The sequence below is a fragment of the Herpailurus yagouaroundi genome, unplaced genomic scaffold (genome assembly GCF_014898765.1).
Source record: "Herpailurus yagouaroundi ecotype Mexico unplaced genomic scaffold, PumYag 140, whole genome shotgun sequence".
Taxonomy (NCBI): Eukaryota; Metazoa; Chordata; class Mammalia; order Carnivora; family Felidae; genus Herpailurus; species Herpailurus yagouaroundi.
In genome coordinates this window covers 58,090,337-58,112,965 of record NW_024412395.1, presented here as the reverse complement: position 1 = coordinate 58,112,965, position 22,629 = coordinate 58,090,337, and the positions used below count along the sequence as shown (strand labels likewise).

At 35.0% G+C, this 22,629-nt stretch overlaps 1 protein-coding gene across 1 annotated transcript in view; it reads right to left on the bottom strand.

The window, feature by feature from the left end:
• The window catches only part of AGPS (alkylglycerone phosphate synthase), a 145,334-nt gene that overhangs the window by 99,721 nt on the left and 22,984 nt on the right, over positions 1–22,629 (bottom strand). The window contains exons 2-5 of the mRNA XM_040475477.1: positions 12,887–12,976; positions 4,120–4,210; positions 1,461–1,581; positions 1,295–1,369 (exon numbers count right to left, since the gene is read on the bottom strand). Of these exons, the coding sequence (XP_040331411.1) occupies positions 1,295–1,369; positions 1,461–1,581; positions 4,120–4,210; positions 12,887–12,976 (377 nt within the window). The remainder of the gene's footprint in view (positions 1–1,294; positions 1,370–1,460; positions 1,582–4,119; positions 4,211–12,886; positions 12,977–22,629) is intronic.

Sequence of the window (22,629 nt, the reverse complement as noted above, 5' to 3'; positions counted from 1 at the left end):
AAAAAAAAAAAAAAAGAGGTTAGAGTGGGAGAGAGCCAAAGCATAAGAGACTGTTGAGAACTGAGAGCAAACTGAGGGTTGATGGGGGGTGGGAGGGAGGAGAGGGTGGGTGATGGGTATTGAGGAGGGCACCTTTTGGGATGAGCACTGGGTGTTGTATGGAAACCAATTTGACAATAAATTTCATATATAAATTAAAAAAAATAAAAATAAAAAAATAAAATAAAATGGGAAAATTGAAAAAAAAAAAGATTTATCAAAAGATTGTCTATTAAGGTTTCCTATGATAAACAAAAATTGATAAATTTTGCTTTCATTTTTTTCCAGTAAAAAAATGGAATAAATCTTGCCCAAATCTTGGTAATGAAGTAGCCTAAAGCTACTAAAAGAACACTAGAAGAACATACCCCACAGGTATCAACAAAGTAATTTAATCTCAGCTACACAGGCTCTTGCATTTTCCCCCTACATATGTCACCTCCCTCCTACCTCCATATTAAAGTATGCTTTTTTTCCCCTCAGATATTCCCTGTGAAGTAGAGGGATCACAACTAAAAACAGATGAGACAATATTTTGAAAAATAAAATACTCCCTATACTCCTTTATGGAGTTTGAAGAGGAAAAAGGATCAGATCACTGGAACTTTTGTAAAAGGTAATTATGGACAGTAAGGTACAAATATACCAATTCTACCTTAAATTTTCTACTAAAAGAGATGGGTACAAAAATCATATATATAAATATACTGCCTAATCATCAGCAAGAGCAAAATAACAACACAAAGCTCATCCTTCTTCTATCTCAAGCCAAAATCAGGAATGAAATTAATGTTTCAGAATTTAACTGTTTATATCAAAGACAATGGGTATCTTAAACAACTTGTTTCACTATTTGAAGACAATGCTTGTTAGCCCATGAAGTGACATCAACAAATTACTTACTAGTTTATAGTAATCAATAATTAAGAGTTTCTTTATATCTGAATATTTATCATTGATCAATATTAATTTCATTAAGCTTTCAAACTAACCAAAAATACATTTTGCTACCCACCTTCCAATATGATATTTATGTCTAAAATGAAGACTTAATCAGCAACAAAAGAATCAATCATTAAAACCAATAGTTCAGGATGATCAGATCAAGAATTACACAACTTTTGGTACACTAAAAATACAGTTACCTATACTTTTTACAACTCCTATGTTTACAAGTATGTATTTCCAAAACTAAATTTATTTAAGATTTCACAATACTAAATTAATGATGCAAAGGAAAAAAAAAAAAACTTACTTGGCCATAAAACTATATCAGGAATTCGCTGAAATATTCCTTCCCTGAGCAAAAATATCTCATGAAGACAATGACCTGTTTTGTATTTAAAAAAGAACATGTTAAAAACATCTTAATTGATAAGAAATTTTAAAATTAAAAACACTGCTTATATAAAGTTGCTTACCATGAGCTCTAAATACTCGATCATCTGCTTCTTGTGAATATGAAATATTAGTTTCTTTAAGGTCATGAAGAAAATCTTCATTTACAATAGAAGGAGGTGTATCACTAGGATTTAAGGATGCCTAGAAAATAAAATTGGTTTCTTTGACTTATTTCTAGAAACATAACTTTTGAATACCTGATTAGAGACAGTGACCATAAAATGTAACTGAGACAAAAGCATGGAAAAGTAACAAATAACCCATACAGATATGAACTCTGTGACAATAACAAATTACAAATGGTCTGGTTAATCATACTCTGTATAAGTAATAGATGCCTTATGTTTCCTCTTTCACATCTTTGGCCCACCTTCTCATTATTTTTGAAGATTGCAATCAAGAACAAAGAAGATGGCAAAGTCTCAAATCTTCCATTTTAGATCAAGGAAACTGGGGAAAAGCTACTTAACTTTTGCATCATCTACATTTTCACCTGCAGATAAAATTGACCATTTCTTAGATTTCAATTACCATTCTAAAATGATCAACAAGAAACCTCGTCTATTTTTATAGAACTGCTTTAAAACTCACAACATAATTATAATTTGATACTTAGTTTCAACTAACAGGTAACCTGAAAAATAAATCTTCAACTTTAAAGCTATGTGACACTGGGCAAATCACCCAACTTCTCTGAGCCTTGGCTTCTTCATCTGTTAAGTGAGATTATCACCACTAAACTTATACAGCTACCATAAGGAATTAGAAAGGTCAAAAGATGGTAATTTTTGTGAAAAGCACCAAATACCATGCCTACGACAGAGAAAAGGCTGGCCAAATAAAATCTGCTATTAAAAAAAGCTATGATACAGTATCTGGAAAAGAGAAAATATAAGAATATGTAAAAGAGGCACCTGGGTGGCTCAGATGGTTAAGCAGCTGATTCCTGATTTCGGCTCAGGTCATGGTCTCGCAGTTCCTGAGATCAAGCCCCACCTTGATCTGTGCTGTCAGTGCAGAGCCTGCTTAGGATTCTCTCTCTCCCTCTCTCTCTGCCCCTCTCCTGCTATCTCTCTCTCTCTCTCTCTCTCCCTCCCTCTCAAAATAAACATTTGATAATAATATTTTATAATAACATTTAAAAGATGTGTAAAAAATACATATTTATGTAGTGTTAGTATCTTATTAAAGAGTCTGTATTTAATATCCAATTATATAAGAAATATTTATTGAGTGTGTGCTATATACTAGGCACTATTCTAGGCCTTGGGGATATAGCACTGAGATAATCAGGGAAAAAAATCCTTGGCCTCATGGAATTTACATTACAGTGAGAGGAAATGACCAGAGAACCCCAACAAAAGATACACTGTTATGATTTTATTAAGTTATTAAAAATTGAAAAGGGCTCAAAATCAGAAAAAAGTACATGGAAAACTGGTAAAATTTCTGAAAATGGTATACATATTACATAAATGTAAAAAAAGATAATTATAAACAGCCAAAAGAAAGAACTGAGGAAATAAAAAAGAAATCTTGTAAGAAAAGTTGAAAGAATTTGGTTTCAGAGGGGTAGGAATTAACTGTTCACATAATTTCTTTAGTAGAATGACATGTAACAGTGGATTTATAAATAAAGCAAACAAGTACTCACTAAATACCTATAGCCCTCAATAGCGTGTTGGATACAGCAGAGAATATAGCATAGAGGCACCTGGGTGGCTCAGGTGGTTAAGTGTCTGACTCTTGATTTTGGCTCAGGTCACAATCTCACAGCTGTGAGATTGAGCCCAACATTAGGCTCTGTGCTGACAGCACAGAGCCTGCTTGGGATTCTCTTTCCCTCTCTCCCCTCCCCATTCACACACATGTACACTCTCTCTCAAAATAAATAAAACAAACTTAAAAAAAAAAAAAAGAATACAGTGTAAGCCATAGTCCCTGCACTTATAGAACTTAAACCCAATTTAGAGGGACATGCAGAATACCATGCCATAGAAATAATAACAACAATAAATAATGAAAATCATAATAATATAGAGAAATGCTACTTCATTAGTTTGATATGAATACAGTTTAAAGTTTTTTAACCTCAACTACAGAAAAATGAAACTACATGAACAAACCAAAGTTCTCTATCACTCATACCTTAATCAAATTTTTACTTTGTAAGTCTTCTAAAATTCTGAATGTTTTGATATTAAAAGTAACATTACATTTTTATTTCAAATTATCCTGTATTAATCCTGGATTACTGTCAGTTCATTAAATATCCTAAAAATGATAGCAACTTATCCTTTTGTAGCAGTCCCTCACAGAATGCATTCATTTGCACTTCACTACCACCCTAAGAGACATAGAACAGACAGTTATTATTCTCACTTCTCAAATTAAGGTAACTGAGCCTCAGAGAACATAAAAAGTTTGCCAGGCAACTCTCAGATAAATTCTGAGATTAGGATCTATATCTGTGATGCTGAAAAGCCATCTCTAGAAAACCTAGCAAGGCCAATTAAACCAGTAAACTTCTTAACAAAAAAATTACAACAAATGCATTAAAGCAATTATAACAAATTACAAAGATAACTCTAACTGATTTAGGATTAAACACATGCACGTGCACACACACAGAGACACAACACAGAGTTAAGTATGCTAGTAATCATTCTTATTTCTTACTTTAGAGGTAGTTCTATGCTCCAGGCTTACTCCAAGGGTATTTTGGATCCAGTCTCTAAAAGTTGGTAAAGTCATGCCACTAAGAGGGTACCTAAGATTGCAAAGAAAATAAAACATTGGAGTAAGGTATCTTCATTTAAATTTAAATCTTAAAATTGGCTTCTAGTAATGGTCAAGTAGTTCCTACCAAAATGACCCTCTCACATATAACTATAAACTCTGGACAAAAAAAACAAAAACAAAACCCAACTCTGAAGGCAGTACAGACAGACAAAAACAGGCAATGGGGGATAAAGGGGTGTGATACATTTAGAAAAGTATACCTTCCAGATGTTTTTTATTTTTAAAACAAGTTTTAGCCTGAGGGACAGCCCCCGCTGGTGCCATAACAGGAAACAAAAATACAGAAAACCTCTAGTCTTCCTGCCTTGAAGAACCAGAAGGCAGTGTTTGCAGTGAACACAACAGCTGGGAAGAGTATAGAGAAATCACAGGGAAGGAGAGAGTCAGAGAGTGATGTATGCATAAACTTTCTCCAGATGTCTGACGTATGGAGCAGACTCGAGGCAGTCCAACTAAGTTTAAAAGAACCCAGCTGCTCACCACCACAAAAGGAAAGAAATGGGAATCTGAGGAACAGTCAAGTTAATTACTTGATGTTAAAAAAATAAAGCCTCTTCGGAAGAATATAATGGAATACAGAGTTTCTACAACATACCATTAACAATGTCCAAGATGTATTCCAAAGTTACTAGACAAAAGACAAACAAGAAAGTATGATCCATAATCAAGAAAAAGGGCAATTAATAGGGACTGACTCTAAGATGATCTAAGATACTGGAACTAGCACACAAGCATTTTAAAACAGCTATAACTATGTTAAAGGGCAAAAGGGAAACGATGTTCCCAGTGAGTAAAAGAAAAAATCTCAGCAGAGAAACAGAAACTATAAAAAGAACAAAATAGAAATTCTATAATTAAAACTCTTAAAAATTCATTGGAGGAACACAAGAGCAGATTGGAGATGTCAGTGAACTTACAGACAGAGCAATAAAACATATACAATCTGAAGAGCAAAGAAAAAGATTGAAAAAATAAACAGAGCTTCAAGGACCTATGGAACAATAGCAAAAGACTAACATACATAAAACATAACATATACATAACATACATATAGAGTCCTAAGCAAAAGAAAAAAAAGGGAAAGGAAATAAACAGTATTTGAAGAAATTAATGGCAGAAAGTTTCCAAATTTGATGAAAGACATAAATTTACAAATTCAAGAAGGCCAGAGAACACTGAGAAGATAAATGCCAAGAAACACACTACACACATCATGGTCAAATTCCAATATAAAGAGAGAGAAAGAGAAGGAGGATAAAAATGTTAAAAGCATCTAGAGAAAAATGACACATTACATACAGTGTAGTAACAATAAAAATTATGACCGGCTTCTCATCAAAAACAGTGAAATCCTGGAAATAATAAACAGCTGTAAGGAGGGGTTGCTGGGTGGCTCAGTAGGTTAAGCATCCGACTTTAGCTCAGGTCATGATTTCACGGTCTGTGAGTTCAAGCCCCGCGTCGGGCTCTGTGCTGACAGCTCGGAGCCTGGAGCCTGCTTCGGATTCTGTGTCTCCCTCTCTGACCCTCCCCCATTCATGCTCTGTCTCTCTCTGTCTCAAAAATAAACATTAAAAAAATTTTTTCTTGAAGAAAGAATAAAATAAAATAAAATAAAATAAAATAAAATAAAATAAAATAAAATAAAATAAAATTCTCAAATCAGTCTTTCTTTTTATATTATTACTTTTTGTTTCTTTCCAAGATTTCATTTGAATTCAAGCTAGTTAACATATTGCATAATATTGGTTTCAGGAGTAGAATTTAGTGATTCATCACTTACATATAACACCCAGTGCTCATCACAGGCACCCTCCTTAATGCCCATTACCCATTTAGCCCACCCCCTACCCACCTCCCCTCCAGCAACCCTCAGTTTGTTCTCTATAGTTAATAGTCTTATGGTTTGCCCCCTCTATGGTGTTTTTATTATTTCTTTTTTAAGAGAGAGAGCACACAAGCAGGGGTAGGGGCAGAGGAAGAGAGAGAATCCGAAGCAGTCTCCATGGTCAGCACCAAGCCTGACATGGAGCTCCATCCCACAACCCAAGGATCATGACCTAAGACGAATGAAAAGCTGGACACTCAACCTACTGACCCTCCAGGTACTCCCTTCTCTGTTTTTATCTCATTTTATTTTTCCTTCCCTTCCTCTATATTCATCTGTTTTTTAAAATATCAAATAGGAGTGAAATCATATGATATTTATCTTTCTCTGACTTATTTTGCTTAGTATAATACACTCTAGTTCCATCCACATTGTCGCAAACAGCAAGCCTTCGTTCTTTTTGATGGCTGAGTAATATTCCATCATATGTATGTATATGTGTATATACATATATACACACACCACATCTTTATCCATTCATCAATCAATAGATATTTGGGCTCTTTCCATAATTTGGCTGTTGTTGATAGTGCTGTTATAGACATTGGGGTGCATGTGCCCCCTTCCAATCAGTATTTTTGTATCCTTTGGATAAATACCTAGTAGTACAATTGCTGGGTCGTAGGGCAGTTCAATCTTTAACGTTCTGAGGAATCTCCACACTGTTTTCCAGAGTAGCTGTACAAGTTTGCATTCCCACCAACAGTGTAAGAGGGGTTCAAATAGTCTTTACATAAACATTAACAAAACAAAAATGACAGTGGAAAGGAGAAAAAATACATAAGGAACACATATGCTTTAACTAGTTAAGTTTCTTTTCATGCTAAAAAAAAATCACAAGTGCTAAAAATCAAACTGAACGGGTATGTTTGAAGTACTATAATATGTTTTCATAAATCTAAAGAAATTGGAATGGAAGAAAGTATAAGACTCATAGCTAAAACAACTAAAGATAGTCATTCAGCATATAAAATTTTCTTCATTTCAGCTGAGGTAACAGTACAAATTCTGGAAAGCTGGTTATAACAGATATGCCACCGCTATGTGTTAGTTATGTTCCCCAAAAAGACCAGTTTGGAACTATTAGGTTTTAATGCTGGATCTTTATATGTTAAATGTGCAATTAATTTGAGTCCCTGTAAAAGTTATTAGAACCTTGATTTTCATGACAGAATCAGACCTTTGTGAATTCCTTAATTAACAAATAACATTACCCATAAAATAAAAAGGTGACCACCTTCAAGATACTTGAATTAACAGATAGAGTTGGTGTTATTGTTTCGTGTAAAATTTAAAACTACATTCTACCACTAAGATAAACACAATATACTTCTACATCTGAATGCACAGTATTTCAGACTTTGAAGAAGTATCTTGCACAGAATATTCTATTTAAGATTTTGCTCCATTAACTACAAGTCCAGCACAAAACATACAAGAGATCCGTGTCAGAATGTAAATTTTTCAATTGTACTTTTTCTTGCATCTAATGCCCCAGGATTTGAAAAACAGTAAAAGAAACCTGACTTCATAATCATAAACCTAGCATACTGCCAAGGGTTCCAAAAATCTCACAAAAGATCATGAAGTAAAAATTAAAACTTTGAAATCAAAGAAGTAAATTGACTGAAAAGAAACATTATAAGAAAAGTTAAAGGAATCAGCAGTATTTAACTGAAGAAACAGCTATGGAACAATTTGATTATTACAGTAAAATAGTTTAGATATATATCTAGAATTATAAAAAGCATATAACATTCATATAAGACTGTACTGAGCACTGTAGGACACACAGAATTAATATTATAACTTCAGTTCTTAAGAAACTTACAATCTAGTTTAGTTAAAGCTACAAAGACACTTAATTGATAGGATGAATATATAGGCACAAAATAGGAAAATTTTGCCAGAAATGTGATAAAAGGAAAGCCAGGTGCCTGTACCAATTATTGAAACAGGTGACTCTTAAATGGATCTTTACTCATGGTTGAAGATTAGTTTGAAAACTTTATGAAATGGTTCTTGTTGGGGTACGTGGGTGGCTCAGTTGGTTAAACACCCAACTTCGACTCAGGTCATGATCTCGCGGCTTGTGAGTTCAAACCCTGCGTTGGGCTCCATGCTGACAGCTCAGAGCCTGAAAGCTGCTTCAGATTCTGTCTCCCTCTCTCTCTGCCCCTCCTCTGCTCATGCTCTCTCTCTCTCTCTCTCTCTCTCTCTCTCTGTTTCAAAAATAAACATTAAAAATAAAATTAAAAAAAAAAAGAAATAGTTCTTGTTGTAAAATATAAGGTGAGATCAACTCACCACCTTTCCTCAGGACAGAACTGACCTATATTGTAGAAGATATAGAACCAGGGGAAGCTTTTAAGACCAAAGAAATCACTGTGTGGAAAGAAAATTCTGTGAACATAAATATCGAAGAATGAAGTGCACATCAAGATTTACTGTGACTAAAGACAAAGTCCTCTCACTCTGCGGCAGTGCACAGAGGCAGCAAAATATTAGTACACACAACTATCTATCCCAGAGTAAGTTCCACAATTGCTAAGCAATTTAAAAGTCTTTTATAATCAGATAAAACTTTAATACCACTGAAAATATAAAGTACAACAAACCCAAACAAAGTCTCTCCATCTAAACACTAACTTGTGCTTTGTAAGCACCAATTAATGTATAATACCTTTAAAGTCCAAGAAAAATGACACTTTTCAAAAATTTTAGTTTGTAGAAAGCTACAGCATTAGCTCTGAAGTATTGCCTTCTGCTGATTAAACCCATGAGGACTCAATTCATCTATATCTAGAAGGAGTAAGAATAGCAAGATTATAAATCTAAGGATTTAGGGGTGCCTGGGTGGCTCAGTCAGTTAAGCCTCAGACTCTTGATTTTGGCTCAGGTCATGACCTTATGGTTAGTGAGTTCGAGTCCCGCATGGAGTTCTGTGCTAACAGCACAAAGCCTGCTTGGGATTTCCTCTCTCTCCCTCTCTCTCTGACCCCCCTGCCACATAAATAAATAAACTTAAAAAAAAAAAACAAAAAAAAAACCTAAGGATTTATAAACTGACAAATTACAAATATGTTCAAAAGATAAGACTGTGTTCAGGAAAAAACTTCTGATATTTCCCAAAGATCTAGAACAGCTTATAATAATTGCTTCTTTGGCTGGGTTTGAAATGTCAATGTTGCCCTCCCCAAACTACATACAATCAACCACATTTGCTTATAAAAATTTATTTGGATCAGAAATAATGGAAATGGAATCCCCATAAATTTTCATTAAAACTCACTCTTGGTTTCTGGCACCTAAGAATTCTTTTTCCCCAGCTCTGTTTTATTTCATTCTTGGGTATTTTATTCGTGTTTTCTATGCAGTTATAGAGAGCAAAGATTTGTTCAGTTCAAATCAGTATTTTCTTATAACTCATCCTTTCTAATCACAAATTCCATTTTCTCTTTGAAGAATATCACAACCTTCTTTTGCCTTCCATTAGAACAACAGCACTTTTTGTCACAGGGTAATTTTTTACACGATGACTAGCTTTACTGTGCTACTGTATAGGGGTAGAGAAGGCTACCATAAAGTGCTCCCAGAGTTTGGAGAGAAAACAAGATCAATACAATGAATGAGTATGGTTATCTGCAGAAGCACAATACAACAGAAACGGCACAAGAATGAAGCTTAAAAACATTTGGGTATCACTCACAACTTTCCACTGAGCAGGTGACCTCACGTAAGCTATTTAACCTCTCTCACCCTCAATCCCCTAATTATTTTTAAGAAAATATGACTACCCATCTTAGGGTTATTTTAAGATAATTCAGTAGCCATTCAATTAAGAAATAGCTATTATTATCTTTAAGAATGTTTTTAAATGTTTTCTGATACAATTCAGAGAAATCTACTAATTCAACCATTATCCCCAGGAAACTAGACTAGGTTAACAGAAAGCTATGATCCAATTCAATCCAGTTATTATCCTCTGTGGTAATGGTACTTCTGGCAGCACTAAAATGGGAACTGAATATTATTTAGTTATTGGCTTTAGTTATTAAATAGTTTATGTAGTACGTATTTAATCCTAGAGCATTTAAATTCCATTTCTGTATTTGGAGAGCTACCCTCCGGATGAGTCGTAGTGAGGAGCAAAGGCTACCTTCCACTAAAGCAAATGTACCTGATATCTACTTTACTGGTCTCCCTTCTAGGCTCTGCCAGTTGGATGCACCCCATTCTATTCCCCTTTCTCCCACTGGACCCAACTCAGGAGTTAATACAAAGAAATGAGGCCTTTAAGGAACTCATTCTGGTTAGAATGGCAGCAGCAGCAATCTTCCAAAGTCTCAAGCCAAACATATAAAATTCTCCGGTTCTATTACAACCTGGATAAAAATCTCTCTTAAGACCACTGAATCTCCTTTGCTCTTAATCTATGCTCTCTGAACAACATCTGAATTACAAATTTTGTATTCTATATATCTTAAAATCAGAAAGGGCATTAACAAGTGCTCTACACACTGAAAAAGGAATAATCTAACCATGAATAAATACACTGGGGTTCTAATGTTTTCAATGAGTGTACCATGAGTGTGACACATGTCAGACCTCTAAAACCTGATCCTCTCTGTGAAAACTGACAAATCAAGTGTCAGAACACCAGAAATAAGAACCAGATTCTGAACCCATGGCACTACGAAAATGTAATTACTTGAGATATTTTCTGTGACTCATCATTCATTTCAAACACATACGCTTCCAACACAAACCACTAAATGGCCTACAGTACCCTACAGAAGTAAGTGTCTAATGCTTTCAACAGCACTGTGCATAAGGGACTATTTGCCCCCTCCCATAAAATAAAGATGCTATTCTCTCAAGATCCAAAGAAAGGAAGAAATGAGGACAGTATCTGAAAGGAGAGGAAGTTGATTTTCTAAGTTCAGAAGATTTCTTTTCTCCTCAGAAGATTTGGCAAAACCAGCTTCTACACTGATAAGTTTCTGTATTAGACATTATTCTATTTAAAACGTGGGACGTTCAACATTTAGAACACTGGTAAATTTAATTTTAACCAGAAGTTCCTCCTACCCGAATTATACAATTTCTTAACTAAGCCTCCACCAATATGCTTCCCAGTCAAACTTAAAGATGGGAATGAGAATACGTATAATATTTATTTTTCCTATTAAAAATCAAGTGTCAAATGTACATTTCACACCTTCATTACAATTAGTTCCTAATTACTACTCCCGAGGTTTTGTTCAGTTACAAAGTATGTTCAAGTCAGAAAACTGGAATGATTATGTTGCAAAGAAAAAGAATTTCTCCAAAGGAATAAAACATTTCTCAGTAGTATTTCAATATATTGACATACCATGTAAGTTTTAAGAATATTAACCTAATCATATTAATCCCCAATAGATTTTAAGTCAAAACACAATCCTGGAACAGATTAAAAAAAAATCTGATCCTATTTTTTACCTACTCTCAATTTTTAATTTATAGAGCCAGCATTCAAATCTTACGTGTTTATACTCACTGTCCTTCCAAAACGATTTCAACAGACAAACCCAAAATACCAGCTTTGGCAGGATTGGTTCTTAAAATCAACTAAGAACTTACTTTACAATTCTGTCTGCATCTGGAACAGTAACAATACAAATATTCTTTAGAATTCTTATCAACACATTCCCAAAAACATTTCAGAAATGTGAAAGTTATCACACAAATGATTGTTCTTTCTTCACCACTTCTTCCCTAATGTGTCTCAGAAAATTAATTTTAAAAATACTATTTATACTCACAAAGACCTAAAATTGTTCACCATCCATAATAACCCACACCCAAAAGTAAATTCCCAGTCTTTTTAAAAAATTTTTTAAGTTTACTTATTTTGAGAGAGACAGAGACAGTGCAAGCGGGGGAGGGGCAGAGAGAGAGGGAGAGAGAGAATCCCAACCAGAGCTTGACATAAGGCTTGAACTCACAAAACCACGAGATCATGACCTGAGCTGAAACCAAGAGTCAGACACTTAACTGACTGAGCCACCCAGGTGCCCCTAAATTCCCAGTCTTAAACTGGGAGTTACTTTGAACAAGTCAGTGGCATGGAAATTGGGTGGTAGGATGATTATAGTCATTTTTGGGATCCTGATTCAAACTACCTACCTATAAAATGGCATTTTTTTAGATATCAGGGGAAATGTGGACTGGATAATCAGATATTATAAAAATTGTCTTATTTTGGGAAATATGATAATGATATTATTATGATTAGCTAATATTAGATCCTTACACTTTCAAAGGAGACATATGTAAATATTTAGAAGTGACACAACGGAATTTACTACCAAAAAAAGAAGGAGCAATTATGTCAAAATGTTGATAGCTTTATTTACTTTTTATTTTTTTAATGTTTATTTATTTTTGAGAAAGAGACAGACTGCAAGCAAGGGAGGGACAGAGAGAGGGAGACACAGAATCTGAAGCAGGCTCCAAGCTCTCAGCCATCAGCACAGAGCCCAATGTGCGGCTCAAACCCACAAATCATGAGATCATGACCTGAGCCGAAATCGGATGGTGTACCAGCCGAGCCACCCAGGCACCCCAAAATGTTGATAACTTTAAATCGAGGGAGGGTCATTATATTATCCTATGTATGTTATTTAACATGACATATATTTGTTATTTATGTTTAAAATTTTTTATAGAAAGAAAGAGGAAAAAAAGGAAAAGAATAAACCAACCAGTTACCTTTTCCCAGTCAACTCAACTTGGCCTTTCTTATTGAAGAAGAACTTGGAATCATTATATCCCCATCCATTCCATTTCATAACTTCTTGCCTAATAATAAAAAAAATCCATAAATTAGACTACATTAAATATCTCAAAACTGAATAGTATATCATTGATATTAACTTTCACAATCATTTAAAAGACCTGATCCCACTAACAGTATATCAGTTTAAATAGAATGAATATGCATCAAAATGTCCATGTATTAATATTTCAAATACAGAATCATTCTGATGAGCAGCACCTGCTTCACAAAGGGCAACAACTAAATTTAATGAATTCAAAGGAAAAAGAAGGAACAAGGGAGAAAAATATAATTAGAGTACAAATATGCTTCATGTTGTACATGTTATTAGTTTACATAATAGGACAGTCTAAAAAATTCTGCAATTAAAATAAAACTCACTTGAATAGGAAACAAATTTTTGCACATATTAGAAAAATCACAATTATTAATCTATGATGAAAAGATCAATTTACAGAATAAGTTCACTAGTAATGGCACTACTAGTAGTAGACACTTAATAAAGTATATAAAAAAATCTGAGATGTGTTTACAAACATTCTAAATCCTTCAATTTCCATGTAACCACCAATCTCTACCTTGACCTACATATTAATGTAACAGTTAATGACTATACCAGTTTTTAGTATTCCAAAACAATATGGTATTTTGAATTTCATTGTCTTAAAAAGCATTTTCATCCAAATCAATAATTGATTCAATTCTGAACATTACATAAGATCTGGACCTGTGCAGAACACAATAAGCAACCACACTGAAGTACTGAAGTACTCTGTCAGCATTTATTATTAATGCTGTGTTTTAGCATGGTGCCCTAGTATATCTGGGCAGTTATTTCAAAACTGATAACAAATCTTATTGCAAATTCAATTATGCAGTCTATGATGAAGAAAAGAAAACTCTTCTCTACACAGAAATTATTTGCTGCATTAAAATTTCAAAATAGGGGTGCCTGGGTGGTGGCTCAGTCCGTTAAGCGTCTGACTTCAGCTCAGGCCATGATCTCACGGTTCGTGGGTTTGAGTCCCACATCGGGCTCTGTGCTGACAGCTCAGAGCCTGGAGCTCAGATTTTGCTTCAGATTTTGTGTCCCTCTCTCTCTGCCTTTCCCTCACTTGCACTGTCTTTTTCTCTCTCTCAAAAATAAACAAAATAAATAAATAAACATTAAAAATGTTTTTTAATTAAAAAAAATAAAATTTCAAACTACATCACAAGAAAAAACCTGTAAATATGTGTGGTGATGGATGTTAACCAGACTTACTGTGGTGATAATTTTACAATATATACAGATTTTGAGTCATTATGTGGTATACCTGAAATTAATTACATGTCAATTATATCTCAGTTTTTTTTAATGTCAAAATAACAAAGATTTACTCATTAGAAAGCATTTTAATTCTCTATAATTCCCAAGGAAGAAGAAAATGACAACTGACAAGCAAATTTTTTATTACAATCATAATTCTTCATCCAATTCAAAGGCTTTTCAAACAAGTAGAACACCAACATAACAAAACTGAACCAAGTAAAGGTCATACATAAGATTAAGAAAATTAGAGACCAGGCATAATCTCATTAAAACTAAAGTTGCTATCAATAAAAACTATAGTCCCTATATAAAAACAAACTATTCAAAAATATCTCAAGAATATCAATCCAAAGACTGGATTTGTAGATGAGCCTGTTATGAACTGTTGCCCAATATTTTCTTCTAATTTCACATTCCTCATTGTAGAGGGAGGTTATGGAAGAAAGCTTTGGAAAAATCTCTACAGAAAAACCTCATGGCTAATATCACCACTAACATACCCATTTTCTTAAGATTACATTTTCTAAAAACTGAATAAGATATCATCTGCTTTACTTTTTTCATAATTCTCTTCACTTTTATGAAATATAATTCACTTAATATTTTATTATATTTCCATAATAATTTACATGAAGATGATATATATGTACATTTTAATTAACATCTTTAATGCTTTTTTGTAATTTCTGTAAACATTTATTTATTATTGAGAGACAGAGAGACACAGAGCGTGAGCAAGGGAGGGGTAGAGAGAGGGGAAGAACAGAATCTGAAGTAGGCTCCAGGCTCTGAGCTGTCAGCACAGAGCCCAACGTGGGGCTCGAGCTCACAAACTGCGAGATCATGACCTGAGCCGAAGTCAGCGGCCTAACCAACTGAGCCACCCAGGCACCCAAGTAATATCTTTAATGTTTTATAATATGTGCATAAATTTTCATTTCTGAAATGCATTTTAATACTGAATTTAAACATTTGTCATGAAGGCTGTATTCTATAAAACAACAGTTTGGTGTTACACAAAATAAATGCAAAAATACCAATATAGTTCTTTTGCTTTGGTATTACAATCAGTAGGCACTGGGAAATCATTCCAGTACAGATGTTAAATTTGGCATGTTTACATAACTTAACAATGAGAATCCTTTGCCTTAAAATTATGTGTAGAATTTTAAACAATTATTCCCATATGGCCTCAAAGTAAAAAGCAAAACCTGACTACATGTGTTCACTCTTGGCACTGCACAAGAAAAATGAATCAAGGGAAGCAGGAAATATCTGCTGCTGTGCACTCAAAAATGAAAAGATTTACATTCTGAAGAATCACTGGCCTTAAATTTTCAGTTGGGTAATATCCTAAAGAATTCCCAAGTTTTCAACTATAGGCTAAAGCTACTTTTTTCTCTCTTTTCGTCTCAATTAGAAAATTCTGCCCATGATATGGGCTTACCATATTTGTAACAACTTTTAGAGCCATCCCAGAAGTTGAAATGTAAGCATTTGGAATCCATTTGTACCCCCCACACTCCCAAAACAGTGTTCTGTTGCTTAAAATAGTATATATTTAAAATCTAGGTTACCTCAAAATCAATCTTCTGATATCTTCAAGTACCCCATGTGTTAAATAAAAAAGTAGGTGGGGATGGGGCTCCTGGGTGGCGCAGTCGGTTAAGCGTCCGACTTCAGCCAGGTCACGATCTCGCGGTCCGTGAGTTCGAGCCCCGCGTCAGGCTCTGGGCTGATGGCTCGGAGCCTGGAGCCTGTTTCCGATTCTGTGTCTCCCTCTCTCTCTGCCCCTACCCCATTCATGCTCTGTCTCTCTCCGTCCCAAAAATAAAAAAAAATAAAAAAAAAAGTAGGTGAATTTCCCGGGCTTCTGGTTTTAAACTTTTGTACACAGGTATCCCTTCAAATTACTAATATATTCTATGACCGTTAAACACAACTATGTGATTACATTAAACTTTCAAAATAACTTCTTATACAGAAAATATAATGAGTAACTTGAAGGGCATTATAGCATTAACATTTTAATTTTTTTTTCATCGTTTATTTATTTTTGGGACGGAGAGAGACAGAGCATGAATGGGGGAGGGGCAGAGAGAGAGGGAGACACAGAATCGGAAACAGGCTCCAGGCTCTGAGCCATCAGCCCAGAGCCCGACGCGGGGCTCGAACTCACTGACCGCGAGATCGTGACCTGGCTGAAGTCGGACGCTTACATTTTAAAAAAGTTAAAAGTGAAACCTCACACAATCACAGAATTCTAAAACTAAAAAAAAAGATCCTGAGAAATCACCTAGTTCAACTGCTCATTTTTCAAATGAAGAAACTTGTGCCCAGAGAAGCTCTCATGATTACACAGCTAAGCTAGTTGTAAGCATCAGAAAGTGAACACCCAGTCTTGTGACTCTTCCTCTTTAGAAAGGTAATGTCTTAAACCCACCAAATCATGCCCTCAAGTAACCAAAATGATTTAAAGGAACCCTTTTTCCTTGACATCAATATTTTTCAAAGCACTATTACATGTTATTATTATAGCCATTCTTCTGCACTTGATCTTAAGCGAAACATTTGAAAATCAAGGACTATGGTGACGTCAGGAACCCCAGTGCCCTCACTTCCTTTATGTATAGTATATAAATTCTGGCATTCAGAATAATGATCCCAAAACCATGGCAAGCACTAAAATGAGGAATGATCAAAGAAATATCAACATTCCATAAGATTCAATTAAAAAGATTCAATTTTCTACTGACCCCAAAGATCAATTAACCAGACTGATCCCTCAGACTTTCCAATTCTTAGAGCTAACTTTACACTAAATTTAAGGTCTTCAAAATATAAGACCCTTCCTCCTGCCAAGAAAAAAGATAAGTCCGTTTGATTTTGTTACACGAAAAAAATAAAACAAATGTTTTACCCATTTACATATCTGACCACAGTACCAAATGGTGAAGAAGCACTTTGTTTTAGCTGGCATAACAAAAGAAAATGGAGACATAATGTAGCATCATGTATACACAAGGTGGCAGTATTCTCCCATGATATATATATTATTTCCTAGTGCTGTGGTTTGCACAATTTTTAACTGAAGTATTTAGATTTAGCACTATTATTATGAAAACCAGAGATCTTTTCTTAAATTGGGAGATGTCCACTTTTAAGTCTCTATATACACATAGATTACTACTCCTCTAATACTAATAAATTTCAAGCATCCTGATATAAATGCATGGTTTCTACCACTGCTATTTCTAATTATACTTTTCACTAGAAAAAAAGGAAAAGGAAAACATGCTTTAACCTAATTTTATTTTGGCTCAGCAGTAAAAAACTCAGTTAAGTGATAACTAAAAAAAAAGAATTTTTTTCCATATAATTCCAATAATCAAAATTCTAATAAAAGATACTTAATTACTTAGTTCTGATGAAAATCAAATTTTTATCTATCATTTCTAATTCAAACAATGAGAAAAAGGTACTATGATCTCAGAGCTTTTAGAAAATAAAAACTGAAGTATGAAACTTAAGCCTCAATGCTGGATTTCTAACAAACCATGCTCAGCATCAGATAAATTCATATTAATCCCATATGTAGTACAAAATGTAGAAGTTAAAAATTAAAAAAACTTTCAGGATTTTTTTGTACTAATTAAAAATCCTTCCTATCAGGTTGTGTGCTTAATTACCTTAGGATCAAGATAACCTAAAGGAAATCATGAAAGTGAAGTAAATAAAGAGTTGAGATACCAAGAACTGATCAACAAATATATCCCTAAAAAGATCTTTTACAAAAATATCCCTATAAATGAAATAATAATCCTGACTTCTTTTATTAAAAAAAAATGAAGCGGGGCGCCTGGGTGGCTCAGTCGGTTAAGCGTCCGACTTCAGCCCAGGTCAGGATCTCACGGTCTGTGGGGTCGAGCCCCGCGTCGGGCTCTGGGCTGATGGCTCAGAGCCTGGAGCCTGCTTCCAATTCTGTGTCTCCCTCTCTCTCTGACCCTCCCCTGTTCATGCTCTGTCTCTGTCTCAAAAGTAAAATAAACGTTAAAAAAAAAAAAAATTAAAAAAAAAAAATGAAGCTAAGTTACCATTAGAAATATAAAGGCCTAATGAGGGAGAAAAACTATGGAATACTAATTCTAAATTTAATTTAAAATGTACATGTTTTAAAATAAATTTAAATATCATGTCTATTCTATAATTCCTACAAAATTATTTCTAAAAATTCAATAGCAAAACTATGTAAAACCATTTACAATACTTACTGCCTCAATCTAACAGTGCAACTAATTCTCTTTTGTTAATCTAAGTAACTTAGTTATAAGTATAATAATTTATGTATACTATAAGAGAAAGCCCCTTTACAAAAAAGAATAAAAAAAAATTTTTTTTTTTAAAGACATAGAAGGGCCACCTGGGTGGCTCAGATGATTAACCTTTGATTTTGTCTCAGATCATGCTCTCAAGGGTTCGTGAGTTCAAGCCCCACATTGGGCTCTGGACTTAGAGTGTGGAGCCTGCTTCGGCTTCTCTCTCTCTCTCTCTCTCTCTCTCTCTCTCTCTCTCTCTCTCTTTTGCTCTGTTTCTCCCCCGCCCCCGTCTCTCACAGAATAAATTTAAAAAAATTTTTAAAAGGTATGGATAAATTATCGTCACTTAACACTGCTACAAATCTCATGACTCCAAGACTATTAAAACATTTGACTTAGAAAATAGATGTCATCAGGCTTCGATAGCTTGATACAATCAAACATCTGAATCACAGAATACTTCCTTTTGTCCTGATATAAAACTCACCAACCAACTCTTCTGATTATATTTTATTTTCTACCAAGAAAAAGTGGCCAACTGAACCAAATAAACCAAATAAATTACCAGGTTTGATAATTTTGCTTTTTCACCATGAATTAGTCTATTGGCATTCTAATTAACTTTGGTCACTAATGAAGATAGTTTACACAAGACAGACCACCTGAATATGATTGACTCTAGTATCCTGACAAGATTAGGCTTCTGGACAGTTCAACAAGATAATATCCCTTACCTCTAGACAGTATACCTTCTCCTTGCAAAACATGGACATGATTCTGTGACACTTTAAACTTCAACATGAATTTCAATCTTCCTTCCACATCCTAAGTTTTAAATCTCTAGTGGCCATAATAAAAATTTGGTCCTTGCACGTGATAAATTATTAATCAACTTTCTAATTTCTTCCAATGTGATAGTGTAAAATGGACTAAATATAAGATTTATGACAGAGAACATTGTTAGCAAGAACATGGAGAAGGAAACCCAAATGCATTACTGATAAACTACTCCATGGATCAATCATGTGCTAAGTTTTCATAGGTAATGCCATTTCTATGACCCAGCTATACAACTCCTGGGTTTATATTCAGGAGGAATTCACAGACAGTTCCATAAGGGAATAGCTTTGATATATTCTCTGGAGCATTATTTGTAAGAGTAGCTAGAGGCATCACTAAAGGAATGGATAAGTGTTAAGTAAATTCTGTGAAAGAATATGCAGCAATCAAAAGCAGTAAGGAAGATAGATACATACACAGAAACATAGAAAGGTTAAACAGCAGAGAACACAAAAGGAGAAAACAGGTAAAAGATCTACAACATACTATTTTTTTTAGTTCATGGCATTTGTCTATGAACAAAAGAGGCCTCTCTTTTCTTTTCCTCCATCTCTGATTTCTAATCCTATCTGCCCCCTTCCATGGGCATCCATAAATGTTCTCGAGTATATGTGTATGTGTTTTGTAAAATATGCAGTGTTACTTTGTGTATGTATTTTTAATTTGATTAAATAGTGTTATGCTACTTTATTAGCATTTTATTAATAGTATTATACTATTTGCAAATACCATGGACTAAAAAGGTATGATTACCGCAACTCTGTATCTGAAGCAAATATGTTGCTCAGCCCTTGAATCTCAGTGCAGTTTCTCTTCAAGAAAACAATTCTTTCTTTCACATATACATAGATATTCCATGATGGTTTATTATAAAACCCACTGTTGGATTTCTTAGCAATCCCCACAATTTTTTTTTAAATAATAGAATTCCATTCAGAATGAATCAGCTTCAAATATTCAGCAAACCAAATATGTATTTAACTTGCTACAGTCAACTCTTTAGAGTTCACAAAAAAGTGGTACTTCTCAGAAGAAACTTTTCAAAACCTGAATTCAAGGGTCAAAAAATGTGTCCCCAAGGTTGAAATCCTATTACATTTGCTATGAATCAATGAATGGAAGAAAAAGGAATGTATAAATATGGGGGAAAGGGGCAGGAACCTTATAGACAGAGGCACAAAGAAGCAGGGAAAGAAGGGAGGTCTGGGGCAAATAAGGCAAAGCCAGTCTTACACCTTGACAGAATAATCTGGCACTCACTACTCACTGAGGCTCCTGGGATGACTTCCCTTACGCCCCAATCTTTCTTCACACACACCAAATTCTAACTGGAAATTCATTATTGTTTGAAAAATCTCTTTAAAAAAGAAATTCCAAGTATTTCATGCTAGGGCAGGCATGTTATATAAGCACATACTCCCAAAAGCCTGGCACCTGCCATTCTGAAGGCCTAGAAAGACACAACTATCCTCCTGTCTTTTACCTTCATGTCTTAGTCTCACACTTTCTCTGAACAAAGATTGGTCTGGTAATGGAATGGAGAATCATTTGAAGGGGAAAAAATAAAGGAAGACCAGAACAGATGTGAGACAATTTGAAGATCTCATCTAGGGGCGCCTGGGTGGCTCAGTCTGCTAAGTGTCCAACTCTTGATTTTGGCTCAGGGCATGATCTCTCGGTCTGTGAGTTCTGCATTGATAGTGTGGAGCCTGCCTGAGATTCTCTCTCTCCCTGCCCCTACCCCCTGACTTGCACACATGCACACACGCTCTCTCTCTCTCAAAATAAATAAACATTAAAAAATATATATTTCATCTACGTTGGCATCTATGGGAGAAAAACAAAAGTGTCTTGACAATCACAAGTAATAGAATCTACCTGATCTGGGGGCGCCTGGGTGGCTCAGTTGGTTGGGCGTCCAAGTTCAGCTCAGGTCATGATCTCGCGGTTTGTGAGTTTGAGCCCCGCGTCGGGCTCTGTGCTGACGGCTCAGAGGCCTGGAGCCTGCTTCGGATTCTGTGTCTCCCTCTCTCTCTGCCCCTCCCCTGCTCATTCTCTCTCTCTGTCTCTCAAAAATAAACATTAAAAAAATTTTTTTAGAATCTATCTGCTCTGTCAACAGCGTGGATGAGGGAGAGGGAATGGAGTTCGGCAAGGCCTTATGACTGAGACATTGGGCTTGTGTATTTCAATAACAGTAGAAGTAAACAGAAATAATGGAGTAGTAGGATTGAGGGCTAAAATAACAGCCTTATACATGCATACTAGATTGGAGAATTTAGCAAGACAGTCAGATAGAAATGTGCAATTATTTAAAATGTGAAAATGGAAGTTGACAGAGTTAGAAATATTAACTTAGAAGTTTCCCCCAATAGTGGTAAAAGCTAATACAGTCTGAGTGGATGAAGTTATTAAGGAAGAAAATGTTTAAAAAAAAAAAAAAGGACTAAAAATTAACCGTAAGAATTTGTAAATTTAGGAAGCAGAAGGAAGAAAAGTCAGCAAAATCATGGCCAGTAGGGTGGGAAGAAAACCAAGATAGTATGACATGGGAGCTAAGGAAGGAAATATTAGGTACCAGGTATTGGGAACTGGTCAAGAAAATGACTTAAGGATTTTATACCTAGATTATTGATGGCTTTTAAAACAACTGTTTCACAAGAGTGTTATAGGCTGAAAACAATTTCAGTAAGTTATTTGAGTGTGTTTTTAAGAAGCAGGCAAAGTCAACAAAGAAAAGAAACTGATGAGGTTCTGGAAAAAAATGGCTAAGTAGGAGGATCCTGAGTTCACCTAGTCCCATGGACACACTGAGATAACAGCTACCAAAAGTGCAACTAACTCTGAAAATCACCCAAAGACTGGCAGAACAGACTTTCCACTGTTAATTGTAAAGAGAAGGCCACATCAAAAAGGGCAGGATAGGCAGAGATGTAATTGGGAACCAAACTCTGCTCCCCATCCCCACTCCTTCTCCTCGACCCTTCATCCTCTCCACCATCCCCACCATCCCCACCAACCCATGTCTCCACAGGACTAACCACAAACAGGAGGGACATCACAAGCACAGAGAAGTGGAAGGATCAGACCACACCTGGCCCTAAAGAGACAAATCCTGTAACATTTGGCTTTGAAAACCAGTGGGGCTCAATTTAGGAAGTTTTTGCAATCAGCAGGGCTTAACTCCAGGTACTTTAAAAATAACTGG